Raw genomic sequence first — 27,657 nt, 5'->3', positions numbered from 1 at the left:
CTTATTATTTAGAAGGTCATCTTGGAGATGAAGTGACTGACTAAAACTTTAATAAGACATATCCATCTGTGAAAATTAGTCTCTGAATGTAATATGATTGTGACTAAAATGGCCAGAAGCAGTATTGAAAGTCTGGGTGAATTTAGTATTTCTCCTTTATTTTCATTTTTAATAAGGGGAGATTGTGTTTGAGTGTGATGTGTATATTTCACAATGGCTCTACACAATTTAAAAATTTCAAAGTGAAAGGCTGAGGTAAAAGATATTTATTGACACTGACCAAAATATATACAAATACTTCTGAAGAACAAACTGAAAACATTTCTTGGTTTCTCACAAAAGACTCCTATTACCCTGAAGGCAAGATGTGCCAATGTTCCTTTGTGGAAAAGCACATTCAGGCAGCAAGTTTCACCAAGAGGGCAGCTTTTGTCCTTGAATACCGGCAGGGCAGAGGTCCTTCGGGTGAGTGGCTGTCCTTGGTGCTTCCGGAGCTGGTGGAGACAGGGCCAGGTGATGGAAGCAAGGTCATTACTAAAGCCTCGCTTCAGTAGTAAAATTTCGTTACTGAAGTTTTACGTCACACTGACTTCTGGGGCTCTGCCTCTGGGCTGTGTCGAAAGAGGATGCTGAACTGTGACTTGAAAGCCCACAGGCATTAGGACCTAGAAAGTGCAAATGAAAAGGCTCCAGGTCCTAAGTGTCCAGATTGTGTCCATGGCAGAGTGGCCAGCTGGTTAGGGCAGGTGCCCAGACAGGGACTCCTTGGTTGCATGGTGACCGTGACATCTCACCACCATGAGTGACCCCTTTGATGTCCCAAGACTAGCCAAGAAAAGATTTTCCCTACATCTTTCTCTGCCTTTGAGAGCCCTGAGGTCACTCTCCCTAATCAGCTGCCATGATTGTGAAAGTTTGCCCATTATATTACTCTTTCCATCCAAAGTGCTTCATCTAGACCTTAAGAGGCATTCCAAAAACCATATGACCCAGCAGAAAACATTATGTGGGATTCTACTCTAGGGTTCCAATAACTTTGAAATTGTTCCTGCTTATCTAAAGTCAATTTCTCCTCCAGAAATCTGAAATTAGGTGATAAGTTAATGATGATACACAGTTGTTTTCAATAATTTAATTATTAGACTCATGCCCCTCAAATAAACCTGCCCAAAATATCAAACATTACTCCTAAAGTAATTTGGACAGTCACACACATCAAGAAAGGAAAAAAAAAAAAAACCTCCCTAAAATGCCAGTATGTTGTTTCACTTGGAAAAATAACAACACAATTAGAGGTAAACAATGTTTTCTTCTGCTCCATTTCCAGTTTCCCCGTCTTGTCTGGTCACTGTCTGTAGACTTAGCTTTTCTTCTGCTATAAACGTCTGCAGCCGAGGGCCATGTGAATTTGCGTCGTGGAGGGGTGGGGATGCAGTCTGAGAGACGTTCAAATCTGCAACAGACAGACGGCACAGGTCACAGGAGTCAGGTTGAGACCCACAGGCAGGTGGCACTATGAACCGGAGACACAGCCCTCAAAGGCTGGGCAGTGCCACGCCCACAGCGCCAGCCACGCAGAGGATGGCGAGTCCCGTGAGAAAGGAATGAAACAGATACCTAGTGGTTTAATCAAAATCATTAAAATCTTTGGCTGGGTGTACGAATGTCTCTTGAGGCTAAAAAACAACCTTTACAAAATACTCCCAGTAAAATGTCAAACAAATAAAGACTTGTCACCATTTGTAAGCTGATCAAACACTACACTTGTTGAGAAAGGGGTCCCAGGTATTTTTGAAAATGGGTTCAATGTCCTAGAAATACAGTATCTACTCTGGCTATGTGCAATAAGCCATATTTGCCTCTGCAAGGATCTTCCCTCAGAGTATCTCAAAGTCAAGAACTGACTGGAAGACTCAAATAATGTACCTGGGATTTTCCTGATGTGGTGTGAGAGGCAGGGCGAAAGGGCATGAAGGACGGAGACCCCGAAGCCTCACCAGGATGCAAATCTGTTAACACCCCATGAATCACTTAGCAAGAGCAGCCAGGTTCCTGGGGAAAATCATTTCAATTATCAGCTCTGACTGGGTTTGTTATTTTTCTGGTTACCTAGCAACAGCAGGGCATAGTCTATTTTCCCCTTTTCTGATTAAACTCACTCATACATGGTTTAAAGGGAAGGCAAAGGGGGGAGGGGTTGATTTGAAAAAAATAAAACCACAGCTCTTCCTACAAACCATGTTCTGTGGATTGCTCCACTGACCACCCTCCCTGAAGTTTGACTATGTGGCAAAATTACAAATAACCAGTTTCAAGAGGAGCAAAAAGCAGAGTATATATGGAAACCCAGGTCGGGAAAATGCAGAGCCCTGAGGCCCACCTGTTCTTTTTTCAGCCACTAACAAGAGGTCATTATAATCCTTGCCACATGTTATTGAAAGCCTCTATTATTTACATGGATACACATAACTGCCACTATTCTGATGACAAAAATGCTTGTAATTTTTACCCTCCTGACAAGGATCTTTGGTTATTAGAGAAGGCAGGAAGCAAGGCCTAGCTGGAATGAAGAGCTAAATGTCCTCACAAGGCTCCATCTTCAGGGAGGTGGCTTCCTTTGCCCCACCTCCTTTTATCACTTCTTCTAACAGGAGGCAGAGGCAACCGGAGAGGGGAAGCCAGGACCACAGGAAATAGACACAGGTCACCTGGAGGAGCTGACCTTAGACTCCAGGCCAGCTGAGGAGGATCCTGGGGGGAGGGGGAAGGAGAAGAGGGGAAGGGGGGGTAGGGAGGGTTGGAGAAAGGAGGGGAGACCGCAGTCCACAGCTCTGCTCACAGGTTCAGGCCATTCCTGACTCCAGTTATACCAATGGGACACAGAGAAAACGATCCACTTACATTGAGGTGACTCGATTCTGCTGACCTGGATTCCTTGATTCCAAATCCTGTACCTCAAATACAGGGTATTCACTCACTACTAAAAACACAGCTACTGACGATACGTCTAAATCCACCCTGTATACAGGCCTTCTCCAGGTAGGGGGGCTGTTCCAGGCTGTTTACAGTCACCATCCCCTTAAGTCTCCAAATGTCGTCACCCACAATTTACAGATTGGGAAGCTGAGGCTCAGACTAGTTAACTTCTTGCCCATCATGCAGCTAAAAGAAGTAATCCAGACTGGAACTCAGAGGTCTTTGCCACATGTTCATCTGCTCAAGACTCTCATGGTCCCCATTCCTCACTGTGCTGGAAATGACCTGACAATCTTTGCTGCATTAAGACACCCTGGATGTTTAATGTATAATCTCCCTAAGGACCACATTTTGAAGAGTCACTTACCAAAAAAATAAATAAAAACACATCCTGAGTGCCTCAAAACTGACATAGTAATTATTATAAAATTAGAGACCTCTCTCATTTAATCAGGTAATCCCCAAGCAATGATTTCACTATCAGGGCAATATAAACCAACCTAGAATGTTCTTCATCCTATGCCTGAGGTGATCACACATTTTCACAATTTCAGCTCCTCTTCCCAGCCATTAAAATAAAACTGTTTCACCTCTAAAAATAAATATTCCAGTTAAACTACTGATGTTGTACATTATATACAACCTAAAAAACAAAAACACACGTCAAAACTTCCACCTAGCAGATGCTGATAGTTGGAGAACAGTTCACTTAGGCCACAAACCACAGCACAGTCTCCTGGCCCACAGAAGGTGCAGCCAGGGTGCAAGAAGCACTACATGGAGGGTGAACAATCATCCATTGAACAAGGCAGCTGGGAAGTGATGGCTGACAAATGTGACAAAGCTGGGCACAACGGAAGCGCTTAATCCATACACGTTTCCTTCCTCTCGGGTATGAAACATGCAGCAAAGAATCCAAAATACTGGTGAGTCTAGGTATCTGGGAAGTCCCCGTCATGGTTTCAAGAGAAGACTTGTTCAAAAAGAGCCAAAGAACCAAGTACATATCAGAAAGAATTCTTTTATCTTAAATTGTAGGCTCCAGTTCAGGAAGACAGAGAACAAAGAATAAATATGGGTGGTGGGAGGGAGATTTTTTCATTTGTGTGTGAGTAAAGGGGGTATAGAGGTATTTTTCATCAGAACTGTTTCAAATAAGAATAAAAATACAGGAGAAGAACATCTTCTGGACCCTAAAGTGAATGAATGGCCCATGCTGAAATCCCAGATGTACTAAGGTTATGCTGTATATCACCTGGAGGGGGACTCAATTTCCTTCTCCATGTTCCTTCCTGGTTTCTACCTGAACTATTTAGGCAAGGTCAGACAGTCTGTCTTTGAAATTAGAAAACGTGCCATGATTTCTGATTTTATTACTCCATTTCAACCCTGAAAGAATCCTAGCCCAGCAATTGTATATTTCTCAAGGTCAGCCACCTTTTTCCACACGTTTCACCCTAGAGAGTATGATCACCATACAGAACCCTAAACTGAAAAAACATTTGTTAAAATAAAACCACACTGATTCAGAAAGCAGGATTCTTGAGGAGTAGAATTAATCATCCAGTTTTATTTATGATCAAAATGCCTGGAAATTTCTGGAAATAGAAATAAAATACTTCTTTTTTAAAATAAGCAGAGAAATATTAATACAATCATAATTTGGTCAACTAAAAACCAAATGCTATTATGATGAAATAAAACATCGAACTCTAAAGAACATTTTAATCTATACAACTGTCCCTCTTCAATGACATAAAAGAAATAATTTGATCCTTATCATACCTCTGGAAATTCAACAGAGTGAACATTCAGTGAGTTCAGTTCAGTCACTCAGTCGTGTCTGACTCCTTGCGACCCCATGGGTTGCAGCATGCCAGGCTTCCCTGTCCATCACCAGCTCCCAGAGTTTGCTCAAACTCATGTCCATTGAATCAGTGATGCCATCCAACCATCTCATCCTCTCTCATCCCCTTCTCCTCCTGCTTTCAATCTTGCCCAGCATCAGGGTCTTTTATAATGAGTCAGTTCTTCATATCAGGTGGCCAAAGTATTGGAGTTTCAGCTTCAACATCAGTCCTTCCAATGAATATTCAGGACTGATTTTCTTTAGGACAGACTGGTTGGATCTCCTTGCAGTCCAAGGGTCTCTCAAGGGTCTTCTCCAATACCACAATTCAAAAGCATCAATTCTTCAGTGCTCAACTTTCTTCATAGTCCAACTCTCACATCCATACATGACTACTGGAGAAACCACAGCTTTAACTAGACGGACCTTTGTTGGCAAAGTAATGACTCTGCTTTTTAATATGCTAAATTGGTCATAGCTTCTCTTCCAAGGAACAAGTGTCTTTTAATTTCATGGCTGCAGTCACCATCTACAGTGATTTTGGAGCGCAAAAAAATAGTCTGTTTCCACTGTTTCCCCATCTACTTGCCATGAAGTGATGGGACCGGATGCCATGATCTTAGTTTTCTGAATGCTGAGCTTTAAACCAATTTTTTCACTCTCCTTTTTCACCTTCAACAAGAGGCTCTTCAGTTCTTTGCTTTCTGCCATAAGGGTGGTGTCATCTGTGTATCTGAGCTTACTGATATTTCTCCCGGCACTCTCGATTCCAGCTTGTGCTTCATCCAGCCCAGCATTTTGCATGATGTATTCTGCATATAAGTTAAATAAGCAGAGTGACAAAATACAGCCTTGAAGTACTCCTTTCCCAATTTGGAACCAGTTCTAACTGTTGCTTCTTGACCTGCCTATAGATTTCTCAAGGGGCAGGCAAGGTGGTCTGGTATTCCCATCTCTTTAAGAATTTTCCACAGCTTGTGATCTACACAAAGGCTTTGGCACAGTCAATAAAGCAGAAGTAGATGTTTTTCTGGAACTCTTTTGCCTTCTTGATGATCCACCTGATGTTGGCAATTTGATCTCTGGTTCCTCTGCCTTTTCTAAATCCAGCTTGAACATCTGGAAGTTCACAGTTCACGTATTGCTGAAGCCTGGCTTGGAGAATTTTGAGCATTACTTTGCTAGCGCATGAGATGAGTGTAATTGTGCAGTACTTTGAACATTCTTTGGCATTGCCTTTCTTTGTGATTGGAATGAAAACTGACCTTTTCCAGTCCTGTGGCCTCTCCTGAGTTTTTTCCAAACAATGAGCGAACATTATTAACCTTAAAATAAGAACAAATAAGCTGAAACACATCGAAGACTAGCTAAACCAAGTGAAGGAGTACAATCTTGATGTATGGGCTTCCCTGGTAGATCAGCTGGTAAAGAATCTGCCTGCAATAAAGGATACCTGGGTTCAATCCCTGAGTTGGGAAGATCGCCTGGAGGACGGCATGGCAACCCACTCCAGTATTCTTGCCTGGAGAATCCCCATGGACAGAGGAGCCTGGCGGGCTGCAGTCCACGGGGTTAGAAGAGTCAGACACGACTCAGCGACTAAGCACACATATGGCTTTTTCCTATTTAGCTGAAATTTTCTTCATAGCCTAAAACTTAATCCTTCACAAGAAATTTCCTTAGACTTCTTGTAGGGTCTACGTCAGTCTTCTCGTGAAATTTCTAAAAATTATAAATGCCCATATTTTGGCAGGTGCTATCCCCTTTGTCTTATGGGTGGGAGGCAGAAAATGCCCAGGCCAGGGGCTGCAAGATGCACTCAGAGACAGTTCTTCAAACCCCTCATTTTTAGCCCTTTGTTGCAACCTGTTGGTTGACATTTGAAGTAATCATTTTCACTCTGCTCACCTGCTATTGGAATTCCAAACTATTAAGGAAGAGAACATGGGATCTGGGATGACATACAACCTTAGGGATCAGCTCCTGAAAAGTTGACACAAGCCGGAAGGAAAATCAGCCTTCCCTCCAACAGTCCCTCATTATCTTTATTTTTAGAGTCCACAGGATAATCAGTTATTTTCAAGACCAGACAGTAATGTCAAGGTGTAAAATGCAACCATGTTTCATACTGGAAATGAATGAAGTACTTCCCAAGCTGAGACATGATCTTTTAAAGCCCAAGGTAAAATGTAACCTTGGGCAAGTCACTTCTGCTCTCTGGACTTCAGTTCATGAAGGACGGAACCAAAATCATTCAGGCCTCTTAAACTTCTTATATTGTGGGAGAATTTTTTCATTTGTGTTTTGGCTCAATAATGCACCAAATACTATTCTAGAATTGCAACAAATGGATGCATTTCTCAACTGCTTTTTGCTCAAGGAATACAAATTTATTACCTTAAGTTGCATTTAAAATAATGTTTTTAGGGTGATTTCCAGACCTATGTCCCATCCTTCTACTTTTAATCTTCCTAACAACATGTATTTTAATTGAGCACAAATAGCCCTCAGAGTACAGTATTTGGAAAGCTACCTAGAAAGTGGACAATAGGTCAAAATCTACACTTGATCTTCCCTTCTATGAACAGCAAACCTAAGAGTAATTCGTCATAAAAAACAGAGCTGTCTATTGTTTTAAAATACTTAATTCAAGTAGTCTTTGCCTTTTTCTGGATTTTCTGAACAGAAGAGCATTTTAAATCCTGATAATTTTTAAAGACAAGCTTTGTTTCAATTTAAAAGCACCAGTACAACTTCTGTCATAAACATTATCTCTCCAGGTCTGAGTTTAGCTCCTCATTACCCGACGGCCAGGCAGCCAGTAGCCCAGTGCTACAAAAGCACATTGAATCAATACTGGGATCACTGGTCATGCCATGTCAGCTTTCTCGTGTCTTATCCCATTCCATTCTCCAACAAGACTCACAAAACAGAGTGTCATGTCCTCTGGGTCTTGGCTCTGTTCTTATTTTATTTTAATGAAGTGTTCTGACTTATACTCCTTATTACTGTATCCCTTGTGTGTGTTCCTAAAATCAAAATTCACACTTTCCTAGAATAACACTTCAAAAAGAATAGTGATTCATGTTCCAAGTCTGTGAATAAGCTGTATTCCCCATTTAATGATCGATTCATGCTTGTACTGCAAAACATTTAAAAAATTGTTTCCTGATGGCATTACTGGCAATCACTATTTTTTTCTCATGAGCACTAATGCACAGCATTTTCTTTCTAATGGAAAACACTTATTGTACAAAACTCAAGGTGTCCTCAGAGTGGAAGAAAATCGGTCTCTCACTAATTTTGCTCAACTGCATTTCCCATAGCGAGCCACAAACAACATGTAGGCACATCTGGCATAAAAACCAATCTGGAGCTGATATCTGAAGGCCAAGACCCAGTGAGTAACTGTATATTACTCCTCATACACCAACACTGCGAAATAAAATAACTGAAGTGTGCTCTGGGAGGGGAGTGTGTGCACATGAATGTGTGTGGTGTACATGTGTAAATCTGTAATGTAAGAAAGCAAACTGAAAAAAATTTAAGTTGTGACTGTCAGAGTTGGGCTTTATTTTCTTACTGGTAATTAACGTATTGGGAATTATCTAAGTTGGTTATGTAGATAACACTAACAAGAAGCACAGCAACCGAAGCAACCAATGTATTGAAGATACAACTGTATTAACACAAGATGCAGTATGGTATGTCAGTTCTCTGGGTGAACTTTGGTTTGCTCTTAGCCTAGAAGGGTGCCCATGTTACCGAGTCTGAACCTTGACATCAGAAAGCCTCACAGCAGGATGGCACAAGAGCCTCCACCCTCCCCTCTTCTTTGAGATGCATTTCAAGGTGTGTTTCTCTAATCAGGATACTAATAGGTATTACTGATAAAAGAAAATAGTGATCAAGCAAGTTGATGAAACTCTGGGTTAATCAAGTTTCTTTACTGACAGATTCCTCAGAACTTCAATAGGCTCAACTGTATTATAAATTTCTGAGAGGGAAAAACTGTATGTGGCAGGCCCCGAACTCAGGGAGATTTTTCTCCCAGTGTACTTCGCAGTGCTGTGTTCCATGTAGTACACGTGGGGGAATAGTGTACTAGAGAGTAATAAGTCTATTATAGACTAAGAAAGGAAAAGACAATAAATGACCAACATGCCAAGATAAATCAGGGGTGGGAAGATGGAAATAGGTAAGATTTTCCAAATTCAGAAACCCTGAATCCTGTATATAATGTCTACTTGAGGATTCAATCATCATCAACAGTTCCTAAAAGCATTTGGAAAAGACCTGATGGGGAATGTTTTAATGGGTGGATCAAGCTGGCAGCACCTGAACCCATGCATCAATCTTAATCAGAAAAACAGATATAGCAAGCCTCCTAATAGGATGCAAGAGGAAATATCCAACATATACTATATAGGAAGTAGACAACTCCATCTATGAAGATTTTTTTCATGTCAAAACATAAAGATTGTATCTAGTTAAATATCAAGTATCTATTCCCAACTACCAGTTTACATACAGGAAATATAGGGACAGAAGACTATGTCAAGTGACACCACAGGGATGCAGTCAGCAAAATCCAGAACATAGAAAGTTCTTCAAAAATACAATTTTTTCAGAAAAAGTCTTTTCAGCAAATAAATAACCCAGCCTTTTCAATAAATTGTAAGATTTCATTTTTAAAGGTGAGGGAACTTTAAACAAGACTTGCAAGATATACAAACCAGATGTAATATATGCAGTTATTTGGATCCCAGTTCAAACAAAGGGAAAAAATTGAGACAATCAGAGAAATTCAAGTACTCAGAGTATGATTTTAAGTAAAAAATGTTAAATTTTTTAAAGTGTAATAACGATACTCCAGTGACATTTAAAGAGAGAGAAAGAGTAAATATCTTCTGGAGAAAGATACTGAAGTATTTTTAGATGAAATGATAGGAAGTCCTGGATTTGCTTAAGATAACCTAATATGAGAGAACAGAGAAAGGGTCTCCAATGAACCAGACTGACTTTCGGTAATTATAAATTCACTAAATGATTCTACTTTTGTGTTTGTTTCATGATCAATTTTTTCTAAGTCCATACATAGTCTTTCATGAAAATGTCAGTTGCTCAGTCAGGTCTGATTCTTTGCCAGCCCATGGACTGTAGCCCACCAGGCTCCTCTGTCCATGGAATTCTCTAGGCAAGAATACTGGAGTGGGCAGCCATTCCCTTCTCCAGGGGATCTTCCCGACTCAGCGATCAAACCCAGGTCTCCTGTATTGCAGGCAGATTCTTTACTGGCTAAGCCACCAGGGAAGCCCATATACTTGGATTATAAAGGGGCCTCTGCTATTCCAATAGCATAGCTTCATATATCTGACATAAACAGAATACTATGGCAATAAATCAGATGCCTCTTCTGGATGTGAAGTATGTATAGATCAATTTTATTACAACTGTATGGCAAGTCACTGGCAAGTGCTGTGTAGGGGTTTATATCTATTTAGAAAGATAAACAATTTCTATCTACGTGTTCCATAAAATAGATGAGGTTCATTTGAGTTTAACAGATCCTTATAAAAAATAATACAGATTCATGTACGGTCTTCACTTCTGTCTAGAAAATCTGACATCTCCTAGTGAAATATAATTCAGAAAAGATTTCATTTTATATCCTTGGTCCATTTGTCCATGGTAATAGTTGATAAGGTTCATTTGGAATTTGGATTCCTATTCTTTAGCCTTCTAAAAATTAAAAAGTTTAATTAAAATTAAAAATAGTTTTTAAGAGTTAAAAATTAAAAAGCAATATTTTTTAAGAAATAGGAACTAAAAGTTGTACATCTAGTCCAACAATATCAAAGTTAATTTCAGTTCCTAATGATAGTAGATGTCAATATATATTGTCAAATGAATTAATGAATTAGTGAATACATTATTTAAAAATTCTGTCTAATTAGATTTGTAGGAACCAATTTGGAATTCTTATATTTAGAAAATACCTTACAATTTCATTTATTCTAATCTTCGTCTTCTCAGTAATCAAGTTGAAAATGTAATCAAGATAGAACTGCATAATAGAACTTCTCTCTTTAAGCCACTAACATTAATTGACTTTGAGTCAAACATTCACACCAATCCAAAATGGTAGGTATGCTATGGAATATGGAAAAGAGCCTAAAACAGAGGCAAACCTAACTTGAAAACAAAACACAACTCAGGAACACAAGAAGCTGAGCACAAGAAAGCATCCAAACATCATAATAAACAATCTTTAAAAATGTATCTTAAAAATATTTCAGCCACCAAGTAAGTTTCCATAAAATAGGAACTATAACAGAACAAGAAAAAACTCCTAGAAATTAAAAATTTGCTAGCTGAATTTTTTTTAAAAAATCAATGAAATAGTAGGAGGTTAATAGCAAGAAAATCTCCCAGGAAGTAGAACAAGAACATGAAGAAATGGAAATGAATGGAAAAAAACAAAACAGAAAAATCAGAGGTTCTAAGAGATTTAATTTATAACCAGAAAGAGTTCCAGTAAGATAAAGCTGAAGACTAGCCCAGTTTTTTAAAGAAGAAAACATCACAGATTCAAAGGAAATAACAGTATATTTGTCGACTGAAAGAACCTAATGAGTAACTAGTAAAAATGATTTTAATAAAAGATTACACCAAGGCATATTATAAAATTCATCCAGGAATGAATGAAGTGATCATTCTAGAGACTCCCAAAGCACAAGCGGGTTACAAATAAAGGATTAGGAATCAGAAAGGCATTAGACTTTTCAACAGCAATGCTGAGAAGTGGAAGAATCAAATCCTTCAGAATTCTGAAGGAAAATGATTTTGATCTAGAATTCTAAGCCCAGATATATTATAAAAACCAAGTGTAAAATTAGCAGAAATAAATAAATGAAATGAAAGATACATTTTATGCTTTTATTTAGTTGGTTCATTTCATGTGATGGTAAGTGAATTACCACTGGCAACAGCACCCCACTCCAGCACTCTTGCCTGGAAAACCCCATGGACAGAGGAGCCTGGTCGGCTACAGTCCATGGGGTCACAAAGAGTTGGACACGACCGAGCGACTTCACTTTCACTTTTCACTTTCATGCATTGGAGAAGGAAATGGCAACCCACTCCAGTGTTCTTGCCTGGAGAATCCCAGGGACGGGGGAGCCTGGTGGGCTGCCGTCTATGGGGTCGCACGGAGTCGGACACGACTGAAGGGACTTAGCAGCAGCAGCAGCAGCAACAGATATCAGCAGAAGAATAGGAATTTACCATTAAAACAAGAGTGAAACCGAAACTACAATGGAAAAAAGACATTTCAACTAATGCGGAAACAATTTGTTTTCATTATTAAATCTTTTCTAAGAAAGACTTAGAAAGATGCTCCATCAAATAAAGGTGTGTCTTAATATTCCATAAAAGAGAAAGGATGGGAATGAGAGCAATAGAATCCAACAGAGGAGAGATGTGAAGAGATGTCCCAAGTGACAGCGATCAATACATTGCTGGCTGGGAAGGCAACAGGGTTTATTAGAACAAGAGGACAGAGGATTCCGGAAGGGGAATTTCCAGGAGAGAAGATGAAGCTGACAGATTTTGGAATGTGTTGAATATGTGTAAAATAATATTGATGGGTTATTGAGAGAAGTATAGGAACCCTGGAGGTAGGAAAAAAAAGTAAGCAAATGCAAAAATAAGGCAGATGGTGAAAGTCTCAGTAGGGAAGAACAGTCAATAATATTATTTTTGGTAGCTTCTGCTCATACAGGTGATTTTTCGCCACCTGAAAAAGCTCACACCTCACAAATGTCCTTTTCCAGTCTTAAGTGTCCACAGGTAAATATATTTATGATTTCTCTGAAAACTACTTCTTAAAACACAAAATACATTGAGTCTATTCAAAAAGAATTAATGTGTCTGTATAATTAAGATTGGGGTCTTTTGAAATTCCAGTACCTGTTGTTGGAAAAAAACTTTATGATCAGCCACTTCAGAGAGGCAGAAACATAAAGACTAGTAAATATATAAAAGGTGCTAAGTTTCACTGGTAATTAGGGAAGTAGAAATTGAAAGAAAGGGGTTGCAGGCATGCCCAAGTCACTTGAGTCATGGCCAGCTCTTTGCAACCGTATGGACTGTAGCCCACCAGACTCCTCTTGTCCATGGGATTCTCCAGGCAAGAATACTGGAGTGGGTTGCCATGCCCTTCTCCAGGGGATCTTCCTGACCCAGGGATCGAATCCCTGTCTCCTATACTGCAAACAGATTCCTTACTGCTGAGCCAATGGGGAAGCCGAGAAAAATGCCTCTAGTTGTGTCAAAATCAGCACCTCTCAAAACGTTCAAGCATCAGATTCACCTGGAGGCCTTGTTAAAATAGTTCAGTGGAGCCCTCCCCTGGAACTTCTTATTGAAGAGGTCTTGGGTGGGGCCCAGCAGGTTCCATCTATAACTGAACTGATTTCTAGGAATAATGAGTTAGTGTTCCCCTCCAACTCCCCCCTTCCCCAGAATCCATGCCCTTTCCAGAACATTTCAATAGGACCTTATTTGGAAATGGGGTCATTTCAAATGTAAGCAGTTAAAATGAGGTTGTACTGGAACAGGGTGGATCACGAGCCCAATGTGACTGGTGTCCTTATAAGAAAAGGAGAATAGAGACAGAGACACAGGGGAGAAGGCCATGTGACAAGAGAAGCAGAGACTGGAGTGATGTGTCTGCAAGCCAAGGACGGCCAGTGACTGGGAGCAACACCGCAGACTTAGAGAGTGTGGGACAGATCTTTCCCCAGGGCCTTCAGAAAGAGCATGGTCCTGCCTACACATTGATCTTGATCCTTTAGCCTCTGGAACCATGAGATAAGGAATTTCTGTTGTTTTAAGTCACCAGTTTATACACATGGAAAAGCTCTATACAGTCAGCAAAAACAAGACCTGGCTCAGATCATGAACCCCTTATTGCCAAATTCAGACTTAAATTGAAGAAAGTAGCGAAAACCACTAGACCATCCCGGTATGACCTAAATCAAATCCCTTATGATTATACAGTGGAAGTGAGAAATAGATTCAAGGGATTATATCTGATAGAGTGCATGAAGAACTATGGACAAAGGTTCATGACATTGTACAGGAGACAGGGACCAAGAACATCCCCAAGAAAAAGAAATGCAAAAAAGCAAAATGGCTGTCTGAGGAGGCCTTACAAATAGCTGTGAAAAGAAGAGAAGTGAAAGGCAAAGGAGAAAAGGAAAGATACTCCCATTTGAATGCAGAGTTCCAAAGAATAGCAAGGAGAGATAAGAAAGCATTCCTCAGTGATCAGTGCAAAGAAATAGAGGAGAACAATAGAATGGGAAAGACTAGAGATCTCTTCAAGAAAATTAGAGATACCAAAGGAATATTTAATGCAAAGATCGGCTCAATAAAGGACAGAAATGGTATGGACCTAACAGAAGCAGAAGATAGTAAGAAGAGCTGGCAAGAATACACAGAAGAACTGTACAAAAAAGATCTTCATGACCCAGATAATCATGATGGTATGATCACTCACCTAGAGGCAGACATCCTGGAATGCGAAGTCAAGTGGGCCTTAGGAAGCATCACTATGAACAAAGCTAGTGGATGTGATAGAATTCCAGTTGAACTGTTTCAAATCCTGAAAGATGATGCTGTGAAAGTGCTGCACTCAATATGCCAGCCAATTTGGAAAACTCAGCAGTGGCCACAGGACTGGAAAAGGTCAGTTTTCATTCCAATCCCTAAGAAAGGCAATCCCAAAGAATGCTCAAACTACCACACAATTGCACCCATCTCACACACTAGTACAGTAATGTGCAAAATTCTCCAAGCCAGTCTTCAACAGTATGTGAACCATGAACTTCCAGATGTTCAAGCTGGTTTTATAAAAGGCAGAGGAACCAGAGATCAAATTGCCAATTAAATGATCCAAAATTGGATCATTGAAAAAGCAAGAGAGTTCCAGAAAAACATCTACTTCTGCTTTATTGACTATGTGAAAGCCTTTGACTGTGTGGATCACCACAAACTGTGGAAAATTCTGAAAGAGATAGGAATACCAGACCACCTGACCTGCCTCTTGAGAAACCTGTATGCAGGTCAGGAAGCAACAGTTAGAACAGGACATGGAACAACAGACTGGTTCCAAACAGGAAAAGGAGTATATCAAGGCTGTATATTGTCACCCTGCTTATTTAACTTATATGCAGAGTACATCATGAGAAATGCTGGGCTGGAAGAAGCACAAGCTGGAATCAAGATTGCCTGGAGAAATATCAATAACCTCAGATATGCAGATGACACCACCCTTATGCCAGAAAGCAAAGAAGAACTAAAGAGCCTCTTGAAGAGGGAAGTGAAAAAGTTGGCTTAAAGCTCAACATTCAGAAAACTAAGATCATGGCATCTGGTCCCATCACTTCATGGTAAATAGATGGGGAAACAGTGACAGACTTTATTTTGGGGGGCTCCAAAATCACTGCAGATGGTGACTGCAACCATGAAATTAAAAGACACTTACCCCTTGGAAGAAAAGTTACGACCAACCTCGACAGCATATTAAAAAGCAGAGACATTACTTTGCCAACAAATGTCCATCTAGTCAAGGCTATGGTTTTTCCAGTAGTCGTGTGTGGATGTGAGAGTTGGACTATAAACAAAGCTGAGTGCCAAAGAATTGATGCTTTTTAACTGTGGTGTTGAAGACAACTCTAGAGAGACCTTTGGACTGCAAGGAGATCCAGCCAGTCCATCCTAAAAGAAATCAGTCCTGAATACTCATTGGAAGGACTGATGTTGAAGCTGAAACTCCAATACTTTGGCCACCTAATGTGAAGAACTGACTCATTAGAATAGACCCTGATGCTGGGAAAGATTGAAGGTGGCAGAGGGATGATATGAGATGGTTGGATGGCATCATCGACTCAATGGACATGAGTTTGAGTAAATGCCAGGAGTTGGTGATGGACAGGGAGGTCTGGCGTGCAGCAGTCCATGGGGTCGCAGAGTCAGACAGGATTGAGTGACTGAACTGAAGTTTATGATAATCCATTTCAGCAGACCTAGAAAATACTAAGACACCCCAAATCACACTTTGAGAACCACTGATCAAAATTACCAGCTTCCTGGGTAGCTCAGCGGTAAAGAGTCCACCTTCAACTCAGGAACTGCAGGAGATGCGTGTTTGACCCTTGGGTCAGGGAGAGCTCCTGGAGGAGGACATGACAACCTTCTAGTATCCTTTCAACCTGCTTCTCCTGGGTCCCCCGCATTGGCAGGTGGGTCACCATTTACCACCAGCGCTACCTGGGAAACGCAAGAAAGGGGATACCCATTCTATACCCATGACATCAGCCAATATTTAGAAACCTAACAATACTAAGTGTTGGGGGAAAACTGGAGAAACTGGACCTTTCATATATTGCTGCTAAGAGTTATACTACATACAATTTTAGAGAGAAATCAGTAACACCCAGCAAAATCAAAGATATCCCTGCCACTTATAGGTGTTCATAATCTAAATAAACTCTCACTCATGTGCACAAGGAAACATGCATATAAGGATGTTTACTAAGAATCATTTGTAATTTAGAAAAACTGGAAATATCTTAATTGCTCATTAGGTGGGTAATGAATAGGGCTTCCCAGAAGATGCTCTGGAGTAGGAAATGGCAACCCACTCCAGTATTCTAGCCTGGAAAATTCCATGGACAGAGGAGCCTGGTGGGCTGCAGTCCATGGGGTAGCAGAGTCAGATACAACTGAACACAAAAGCACAGGGTAATGAATATGTGGGTGTTTATCCACATAATGGAATAGCATACAACATTTTAAAATTAACTATTTGTGCTTCCTGTATGAATATGTAATGAGTGAAAAAAAGTAAGTTGTAAACAGACATACATACACATAGGGAGAGGGTGAGGATGGAGGACAGCTTCTTTTTATACCATCACTACATATATATGTATCCATAGACAATATATATGTTTTTGTTTTCTATTACATATATATGTATCCATAGACAATAAACAATATATCTAATTTTTGCTTTGTTAAAAAAAATACATGTTTATGAATATATATGTATACAATAAATAACATCATTTTTTGGTTTATTTTAATAAAAATATAACCTGTTTATGAATAGCTACATACACAATAAACAATATATTTTTTGTTAAAACAAAAGATATATATTTATGGATACATATGTATGTTTCTGGCATAAAAACATACTGTGTAAATGATATACACCAATTGTAGGATATTGGTCAATGCTGAAGAGAAAAAAAAAGATAAGGGGAAGGGATTTCATATCTAACATTTCTTTCAAAAATGGGGGTAGGGCAAAGAGATGTCTGAAGCAAATATAGTGTAAGGTTACCATTTGTTAAATGTATGCCTGATACATATTTTCTATACTTTAAGTTTGAAGTTTTCATAATTTAAAACTTTTAGGTTAAAAAGTGCATTAAAAGACACAGCAACCAATGGCAACACGTGGTCTTTATTTGCATACTGAGTCCAAAAAACAAGCGGGAAAAAGGACACATGCACTACACTTATAAAACAATTGGAAATTTAAACAGACTGTATGCTGATGTTATGGAATTTTGGAAAATTCTTCCCAGGTGTGATAACAGTTTAAAAAAAAGAGAGCCTTATCTTTTAGAGATATATACTGAAATGTTATGTATCAGTAAATGTTTACAGATGACTTAGAATTTGCTTCAAAATAGTACAAGGTGTGTGTGGTTGGAGGGTGGGGCTGGTGGGTAGGAATCTAGATAAAACCCGACTGGCCATATGTTTCTAATTTTTTGAAGTCAGGTGATGGTACATGAGTGGTTGTTATACTCCTCTGCTTAATTTTATACATGTTTGAAATCATCCATCCATTCAGGTAGACAAGAAATATGTTAAGCTCAAATTTTAAATCAAAACAAATTAAGATGTCCCAACCTCAGAATCCATGCTAAGAAGCAGGGACAGCTTTTTAACTGCACTGAACTCAACAACATGCGGTCCTCCAGCTGCACAGACAGGGCGGTATTTTCATGGCACCAAATTCCTCTTAAGGATGCAGAGACCAGGGACTCCTAAGTACCATGGCAATAAAACCGGAAACTGCTTCAGGACCCTACTCACATTGAAAGACTTATGCCTCTCATTTTGCTGAAAGAAGACAATTCATTTCTCTGCCAGGTGAATGATGCAGGAAATCAACCTAGGAATTTTAAAGCTGCATTTACTTCTTACTGGTTCAGGAGAGGGAAAAGCAGCTGTTAAAATTCTTAAGCAAACAAGATCCAGTGTTCTTCTTTAAATCAGAAGGCCGGCAGTCAGAGCAAACACACCCAAGGTAATTAGTTCTATTTAGTTCTTAATAATTATGTTATTACCAGACTTTTAAAAAATGGTACCCAATTCTTTAAAGATATACAAATGAGTATATTTTTCTCTTGATCAACTACAAAATTATGTGATGTCAAAGAACTTACATGCCTTTTTGTGTTCTAAGAAATTGGTATTTACAGTTTTCAGAGCAACATAAAATATTTTTTCTTTTTAAAATTGGAAAAGACTTCATAATTCTTATCTGTTTGAAACATTTGCTGAGAAACCAAACCCTGAAATATCTTTTCCAACTGCAGCCTTGAATTTATGTCACTCAAAATGATTATAATTTTAAAAGTACTACATAATATATAGGAAATGTTTTGTTCAATGTAAATTTTCACACTTAGCATTCTTTTCATATTTAATGTTTGCAATCTGAGCAAAGACTACTATATTACATTTCTGGAAATTAAATACTTTTAGAAATTGTACCGTTAGAGAAGTAGATAGTCTGCAGGCAAAGGCAGGCAAAAAAAGAGGCAAAATCACGACTTTACTAAAACAGGAATCAAATGAGAAGATACATCACTAGATAAAACCACTTTACTCCTTGGAGCCATCCCTTCCTAGAGGAGATGATTTTATACATTACCTTATGCATACAAATATCATGTGGAGTTATTCTAGATGTTAATATTTGTGCTTCCTGACATGTGACCTGTGACTCACACTGGGGCCTAAGAAACTAATTTCCTTTTATACTGAAGTGGCTTGCCATTTCCTATTCCAAGGTATCTTCTGGACCCAGGGATAGAACACGTGTCTCCTGCATTAGCAGGCAGATTCTCTACCACTAGTGCCACCTGGGAAGCCCTAATTATCTACCAGGTGACACAAATTCCCAAGTTTGCACTCTATCCTCTCCTTTTAGCCAGAGCTCTTTCTTCTGTAAACAACTCTTTCAAAGAAGGAGCCACAGAATTAACACGTAATTTAATTTCTCTTCAGTGGAATCAGTCACCAACAGCAAAGAGCAAGTAGCCTCAGCGATGCAGTGACCGATGGCCCCAGCTCTGTCCAGACCAGTAAGGGCCAGGGCACACTGCTCTCGGAAAGCCTGAAACCTCACAGAGAACTACCAAAGAGGCGAATGAACACTCTCCACAGGCAAACGCCACTTCAGAGACCTTCCAAAGAGAGCACTTTCAGGTGCATGGCCAGGACAGGCTTCAGAGCAAAGACAGAACTGAACTGAGCCTCGCTGCCGAGAATGTTGAGAGGAAGGGGTGGCCTCCGGTGGAGGTATTCAGGTAGAGCTCTCCCCTATTGCAAAGGAAATGCTGGATGCTATTAAAAAAAAAAGAGAGAGAGAGAGAGGGCTGTTTGGTCTGGTGGAATTATGAGTTTGTGCAGGTAAATCAAAGGGGTGGGGTGGGCTGGAAGAGTAGGTTGTGAAAGGTTTTGAATGGGAGTGCTGAGAGTTTTTAACTTTGGGAGGTAATTTTGGCAGCTGCTGGTGATCAGGATCCTTCCATGGTCCCGTGTCCATAGATACACATGGCTTCACCTGCACGTTAGGTCTACGGCAGGGTCAAAAGGGAGCTGTTATTCCCCATTTTTTGCCTGCTTGGCATAAGCCCACAGTTAGCCAGTTTTCATCCCTCTGATGGACAAAGCATTAATTTTCTTTTTCCGTTAGTAGAGGGTGTGCCAGGCAGAAAACTGTTCTGAGCTTCTTGTCCATTCACTCCTCAGTCAACATTGAGCGCCTAATCTGTGCCCTCCCTGCACTGGGTCCAACACCAGGGAAACCCACGTTGAACAAGACTTTGTCTAAGCACCCAAGACGTTTATAGTCCATTCAACCACTTTGAAAACTGTTTCAGTTTCTTAAGAGCTAAATAGGCACCTATTCTAGCAGGAATTCTACTCTGATTTATTTACCCAAGAGAAATGAAAACATAATTCACAAAAAGCCTTGTACAAGACTATTTTCAGCAGCTTTATTCAAAAGTGCCAAAAACTAGAAATAAGCCAGGTATCCATCCACAGAAGACTGGGTAAGTAACTGTGATAAAATCATCTAAGCAAGATTCCTCAGTAATAGAAAGGAACCAACTATAGACTCATGCAACAGCATGGATGCATCTCAAAAACAGCATGTTGAGAAAAAAAGAAAAACCTAGACACATAAAGGCACATAGTATTTGATTCCATTTCATTCTAGAATAAGCAAAGTTAACCTGCATTTGATGGAAAGCAGATGAGTAGCTGCTTCTGGGAGGGTGGTTGGTTGGTAAGAATAAGGGAGCTTTCTAGGATGATGGCAGTATTCTGTGCCTTGACATTCTTTCCACAAAAATGAATAACAGAGTTAATATCAGAGCATTTGATGTAAGTAAATGTCTCAAACAAACAATATACAGCAACTTAGAGTCCAGAGGGAAGACAAGTGACACAATACGGTGGAAAGCAATACAAGGATCTACTGGACACTACAGAATTGCCAGGAGCGCTCCTAACCCAGATTGGGAAGGTCGGGATAGACATTTGGGAAAAAGTGATCCTGGAGCTGGGTGTTGAAAGATGAACAAGAGTTTACCAGGTTGGGAATGAAGGGTGGAGGAGAGGATATTCCTGACAGAAGAAACACATATACAAAAGCAGGGGGCCTTTCACGTAAATGGAGGAACTTCCTATGGCTGGACCACAGAGAGGAAGGACACAGCAGCATGCGATGAGACTGAGACGTCAGAGTCAGGTCAGGCCTTCAGGCCCAAACATACAACCTCCTATGCTTCATCAGCGATGACTAATTTCAGCACGTGGTGTGTTTGAATAAGTCCAAGAAAGGTGACCCAAAAAAGACCTAAGTGCTGGATGCAAGCCCTTATCCACAGGCCCAAATGCTTGCCTCGGGGCTAAACAAAGCTACATCTTATACTCATTGTGCTGAATTTGGAATTCAAAAGACAGCCCACGTGGTAAATCATGTCGGGATATGTTGTTTGGATTTCAATTGTTCCTACGGGAAAAAAATGAAGGGTGTGCTAAGTACTTTGAGTTTATTTCAACACCCACTTACACCACTGTTTTTTGTTTTGTTTTGTTTTTTTCCCTAGTATATTTTAAGAAATAGTAGTCCTGCAAGATTCCGGACTGGAGAAGAGGATGTTGTGGTTAAATAGGTTTGGGAAGTGCCACTTTTGGAGATTCACAGTACACATGAGCACAATGAAAGTCTTGAAGAAATTGTTTAGTCTCCAAACCACCACTTCCCAGTATCATCTGATTATGGGAACTTTCTATGGAACATTTTTTGAGAAGTGTCTGTTTAGATAAGACTCAAATGAGACATAATATGTCCTTCAGGTCCCCAGAGCAGCTGTTTTGGAAGCAACCTAGTGGCTGAAATGACTGATCGTTCTTCTGAAAGATTTATTCTTCTTTTAACACAAGATAAGAGTTAACAGTGACAATAACTGTGTCTACTGAAAATAACTTTACTGAGAACTTCCAAAGTGCTCAGAATTCTATATGTTTGGTCTTATAAAATCCTCCTACAAAGCAGATAGTATCAGAAGTCCAATTTAATAGATGAGGACACTGAGACAGACCGAGTTTAAACACTTACTTAGGTTTTCACAGGTGGTAAATGAGAGCTGGAATCTGACCCAGGCCTGCTATCTTCACCACTCTGCCACTCAGTCATCCCCACTGTTCCATATTAATCAGGTTTATTCCTTCATGTATTCACTTCTTAATCATTCATTTATTCATTCATTCAAACCCCTCATTTAACAGTGAAGTACCAGAAAACCTTATGAATCATTACATTGGAAGAGTATCATTTTAGTCTAGTTTTTGCTGAAACTTGGTTTAGGAAGTGGGAGAAGGAAGATTCTTTATCTTTTCATCTCTGAATGACAGACAACTACTCATCACCTACTCTCCTGACATGAACGTGTGTCTCGTCTTGATCATTGTGGTCAAAAATGATATTGCTAGACAGGTTTCCACCCTAGCATTTTTTTTTTCTGGGTTCAGGTTACATCAGTCATTTAATTAAGCCCTTCATGAAATACATTTTCTGAAATTTTCTTGAACACATTCTCAAAGTTAGCCAATAATCTAAAAAAAACAAAAATAATCATCTCTAAAAACTATCCACCATTTCTATGTCTTAATATCTATATCTCTTATCTGAAGAGGAAATATTTTAACTTGAAGATGAAATAGTTTATCTCACTGGCAGTAGTATGTGCGAAAACTCTTCCATAGTCTCATTAGGAGCAATGCTAACTTCTTTGAGTAGGATGATTTTAACATGATTTTTCCCAGTACTTCACTTACACAGTTAAGATTTAAGCTTTTCTCTCATGTCCATACCCAGCTCAGAGCACAGGAAGCTCATTAAAGACAAATGCAGTACCTGATCTTTCACAATGCTTTACCTTGGGCTGCTTGTTCAGCATAAAATAACTGAATTTTTTTTTTTTAATCTTTGCAGGTAGTTGAGTGGAACACCCTAAAAGGCAGCCAAACACACCTTCTCCCTTGCAGTCCTGCTCATTCTCCTTTCAAGAGGGATGGGATTCAGTTCACAATCCTTGGGGACACATCAGTGTGTGACTGTACTTCCTCACCCTGGAGCCCAGATGCAGGATAGGGCCTCATGACTCCACACTGACTAACAGACCATCACATTTTGGCCCAAACGATCCTTATGCTTTCTCCTTCCAATTTACGTGCCAGTGAAAAGTAGTCTGCACATGTAAAACTCTGTGGGTATATTTTAGAGCTCATGCTAAACAGAAGCATCAAGCACCTAAAAATACAATATGAGCTCTGCTTTGTGTATAATCTATCATGCCAATCTGGATACATTTACAAGTAATCAAAAATAGGATGACTTTTTTTGGTAGGAATAAATTCATCAGGAGTCAGAAGTTGAATGTACTCACTGGAAGTGACATAGCTCTAAAAGGCTTTAGCTTCTTAAAAGAAAGTCCCATTTTAATCAGATGGAATATACATTAAGAATTACACATTCCATATTCTTGTTATAAGAACATCCCCAAAACAAAGCCATATGGAAACAAGTCAAGAAAACACAACCTACATCTACCCAAGAGTTTAGGCTTATATAATTTTAAGAATATTTAATGGCTCCATATTTACTATGCTAAAATAAGAAAAAAGATTCAGCATAGCCAACTGCAAGGGTGCATCTGAAACGACAAGAATACAAGCCTAAGATCCTAAACACCCAGATTCCAGAAGTTTTTGGCAAAGCCAAGCATGTGAAGTCTCTTTCTCCTTGACTTCTAATATCTCACCATCCCATCTTCTGCCATCTGCCTCTAGCAAATGTCAGTGTATCCCCAGGATGGAAACATGCTTCCTTTCTGAATCATCCCCTAAAATACTCTGAAAAATACGACCTACTGCAACTGAGCATGACTGCCCAGCATTCAGGGAAAATAACCAAAGCCAGTTTTCTCCGAGCAATCCAGAAGAACCAATACTGTGGAGCAACTGTCCTGCAATAATTGTGTTTTGTTCTATTAAAAAAGAAAAAAGAAAAAAAGAAGCCCGCCCATCTAAATGACTGGTGTCTAAACTGAACCCTTACAGACTCCTAAACTGACAGCCCAAACCGTCTTTGAGAAATAGCAATCAAAATCAGAACCTACAAGGGAGTACCGAGGCTTCTGGGGATGTGTTAGAAAACAGAGCATTAAAATCACCTCCTGATTTGGAGTTCCGCAGGGAGAGGACTCGGAGCACGCAGTTCCTCTTTTTTGTTGCTGGCGGATTTATGAGACTCTTAGAGCGCAAGGCCCTTATTGCAGTGTTACAACATTCTGTGTGATTAATTGATTGCAAATCACTGCACAGGGTGCCAAGATCACTGGTAGGAAGCAGGTCATTAAATAAAATTAAAGCTCTGCCAATGTTTTGCTTGTAAATGCTTCTTCCAATGCCTTACAGCAACAGCACCAGTCCTTACAAAAGGACCTCAATTCACCTGAGCAGTCGAGTCTCCTGTATTTTTTGGCAGATGACTCAAATATTCTATACTTAATCCAAACATTCAGCATGCTATGTTTTAGGAAGAAAAAGCTGTAGTGTATAATGGAATTTGCACAAAGAGAACTACGGAAAAGAGAGCTATGGAAGAGTCACCATGAAAATAATTAAATTTGCACAGTCTCACTGTGAAATTATTTAGCAAAAAGGCTCAGAGTCCTATCCTGCAGAACTGGGAACCTCTGCAAGACCACAGTTTTCCTTAGGAAAGCCTTCAAACCAAGCATTAACATTTCAAACTAAATTTAATTAATATCTTGCTTAGAATGAGAACGGGTACCCTGGCCCCTTCTGTAAATAAACTCTACAGTGATTTACCATGGCAAATCAACATCTCCACAGATTAAAACCCAGCCCTTGGCTTATTTATCATCTGGCTCAAAGTCTGAGCAGAACAACAGGACAAGACTTCGCCCCCTCGGTCAGCTGTTTCTTGAAACCGACTAGCTGAGAACACATAGGTGCCTTTCCATCAGTCTAGGCAGAGCAAATGGATACACTTCTTAAGATGCGACCACATTTAATTTTAATATTGCTATAATAAATATGTGATCTTTCAGGCAATAGTTTAAGGCTGAGGAGCAGAAGGTGGTGCTAGGGAAACTGGTTCACATTCTAGGACTGTACTTAACGAAACAAACACTAATAGTTTTGCCTAGGGAAATACACTGGACTGTTAAACAGGATTTAGCAGAAGAAAAAAGGGTTTAAGAAAGTGTTTCATTGATGCTGAGATAGCTGCCCATGTTTAATTTACTGGTATTCGAGCTACTTTATGGTTAAAAAGAAATACCCCAGCACAGAGTCCGACACAACTGAGCAACCAAACTGAACTGAACAGTGAATAGATAGGCTAATTGCTACTGATGTAACAATTCAATGCTAAATTGTTTACATGCCGTCTTTCTAAAATGACAGGGATGAATTCAGTTCCACTTGTTTAGAATAAATTAAGGCATTTATGGAGAAGATGTTTTAACTTTTTGAGCTTTCATTTGCTACACATCTGGGGCTATATGTACAATATTCTAAAAGGAAAAATAACTCATAAAAAGATGTTCTCCAGAGTTGAACAAAGATTACCTATATCAAACTCAAAAGTGAGACTATACATTCAAAGACAAATTTATTTCAACATTAATGAAGAAAAAAAGTTGTTGTTCAGTAGCTCAGTTGTGTCCAAATCTTTGCAAACCCCTAGCCAGGCTTCGCTGTCCTTCACCATGTCCCGGAGTTGGTATTAGTTAAAGTCTGCTACCTAACATCCAGCAAAGTATTTAAGGCAAGCAATCGTATAGTTATCCTGACATTTTAAGAATGCCGTCTCACATACACCCATCTGACAAAAGTTTTCAAACTCAATCCAGGTAGCTATCCTGAAGCACTTGTCTGGTCCATGTGTATTAACTACCATCACACCTCACACATCAGCTGTCTTCCCTCAACATCTCTCAATGCCTCAGTCAAGCCAAACGATGCTTTCATTTCTGCTAAAGAGTGTGGGTCTTGACTCCTGAATGTCGTGTATATTTATCAAATGTTCATTATATGCCAAACACTGTGCTTGGTGCATGTGATGGAGCAATTAACAAAGGAGATACATGGAGTTCCCCACTCCCTTGAAACTTATTCTAGAGCGGGGCAGGCAGTCCTTACATAAATGATTACACATGTCATTAATTCAAATTATGAGAAGTACTAACAAGAGGTGCTTCCTGGTGATTCTGAGCCTTGATTTTTCTCAGTTTATCCAGGACTAACAACAACAAATCAATTCAGGATAACTGAACTCAAAAAGAAATTAAGGTCATAAACCAGAGCACAATTTTTAAATTTAAAGGGGAAAATGATTTAAACCATAACATTCCTATTGGGCATTCTTAACATTTTCTTTCTGGGAGGAAAGCCTATTCAGGGAACTCAATTATTACTAGAAGTTCTCCTGGGCATATATTGATGTAATGCAACCATTTATATAATGCAGCCGATGAGGGTTGGGTGTTCTGTAGATGTGGAAGCTCTACATCCCAAATTGAGATGTTCAATCTTGTTGCCAAAATCTCTCTTACATTTGGTTTTGAAAACACGGTTGACTGATGTAACTTCTTTCTCTACAGAGAGGAACAAAGGGAAACAAAATGCTGTGACTTTTCCCTAAGACAGTTCTGGTAATAAACTAACAAACACTTCTTCTTAGGCCAATATGGAAGAGGAGCTAACCCTTTATAGCCTATTATATTTCCATTCTGAGTAAAAAATTCCCCAATTTACATTTTTTAAAAATTGCATTTGAAACTACTGGCTTCCTAATGTCATTCCAGAAAGTAAAAGTGTTAGTTGCTCAGCTGTATCCGACTCTTTGTGACCCCATGGACTGTACCCTGCCAGGCTCCTCTGTCCATGGAATTCTCCAGGCAAGAATATTGGAGTTGGTAGCCGTTCCCTTCTTCCAGGATATCTTCCTGATCCGGGGATCGAACCCAGGTCTCCTGTATTGCAAGCAGATCCTTTACGTCTGAGCCCCCAAGAGACACTTTGATTTCTATCAGCAGCCACCTCTGAACCACAATTACAGCGAATTCTTTCTGCCAGGTGGGATAAAGCTGAAGTTCAGTGGACCCAGAACATGCTTGGCACTTTTTTTTAAGTTCTGCTAACACTTCTTCTCTTTTGTACAGATGAGGAATTAAGGCTTAGGAATCACCCAGCAGGCATAGGAGCCTGAGTTAGCATTTGAACTGGGGTTCTTTAACATCAAGCCCAGCACTGAGGTTGGCAGTGCAGGGAAAGCTAACAGGATGGCTGCTTCAGAACCACCTAAGAACATTAGAAACACAGATTTGCAGGCCCATCCAAGTCCTACCAAATCAGAATGTCTGAGCAGAGGAATGCACTCCTCCGTTTTATTGCTCTCTCGCAGAAACTGAGGTGCCCAGCCAATCACAGTAACCATGGTTCTAGCAGCCAATCCCACCTGCGGCATCTCACTTCTCATGAGCCTCATAGTTAGAGCAGGGCCCTCCTCAACACCATCACAGGATTTAAGGAGTTGGAGTTGGGGGAAAGTCTCTCTGGGTTTCAATCCATTGGCCTTAATTCCATCCAGTACACTCAACCCCATTTAACTAAATTCATCCACTCACAGTGACTGAATGAATAGAAAGTGAAAAAGAAAAGTTGTCTTCTTTGAAAAACAGAGACAGCAGCCACCAACACACAAGGGTTTTGTAAAGGACATATGAGATCATGAATTCAACTGTGTTTTTGAATGCCATGAAGTGCCATATAAGATTACATTACTAATTTCAAGCCAGGAGGAATATAACCTCCTGAATTTAAGTGAAAACAAAAAAACAAGTTAGACC

At 39.7% G+C, this 27,657-nt stretch overlaps 1 protein-coding gene across 8 annotated transcripts in view; it reads right to left on the bottom strand.

The window, feature by feature from the left end:
• Window positions 1–251: 251 nt before the first annotated feature.
• The window catches only part of ARHGEF28 (Rho guanine nucleotide exchange factor 28), a 319,641-nt gene continuing 292,235 nt past the window's right edge, over window positions 252–27,657 (bottom strand). For 7 of the 8 annotated variants that reach the window (XM_070476813.1, XM_070476810.1, XM_070476811.1 and 4 more), the window contains one exon: window positions 252–1,453. In XM_070476813.1, the coding sequence (XP_070332914.1) occupies window positions 1,290–1,453 (164 nt within the window). In that variant the 3' untranslated portion in view covers window positions 252–1,289. The remainder of the gene's footprint in view (window positions 1,454–27,657) is intronic. The other variant, XM_070476812.1, reaches the window with a different exon arrangement.

This window comes from Odocoileus virginianus, chromosome 14 (genome assembly GCF_023699985.2).
Source record: "Odocoileus virginianus isolate 20LAN1187 ecotype Illinois chromosome 14, Ovbor_1.2, whole genome shotgun sequence".
NCBI lineage: Eukaryota > Metazoa > Chordata > Mammalia > Artiodactyla > Cervidae > Odocoileus > Odocoileus virginianus.
The sequence above is the reverse complement of the archived record's forward strand: the minus strand, read 5'-3'. Positions and strand labels throughout refer to the sequence as shown.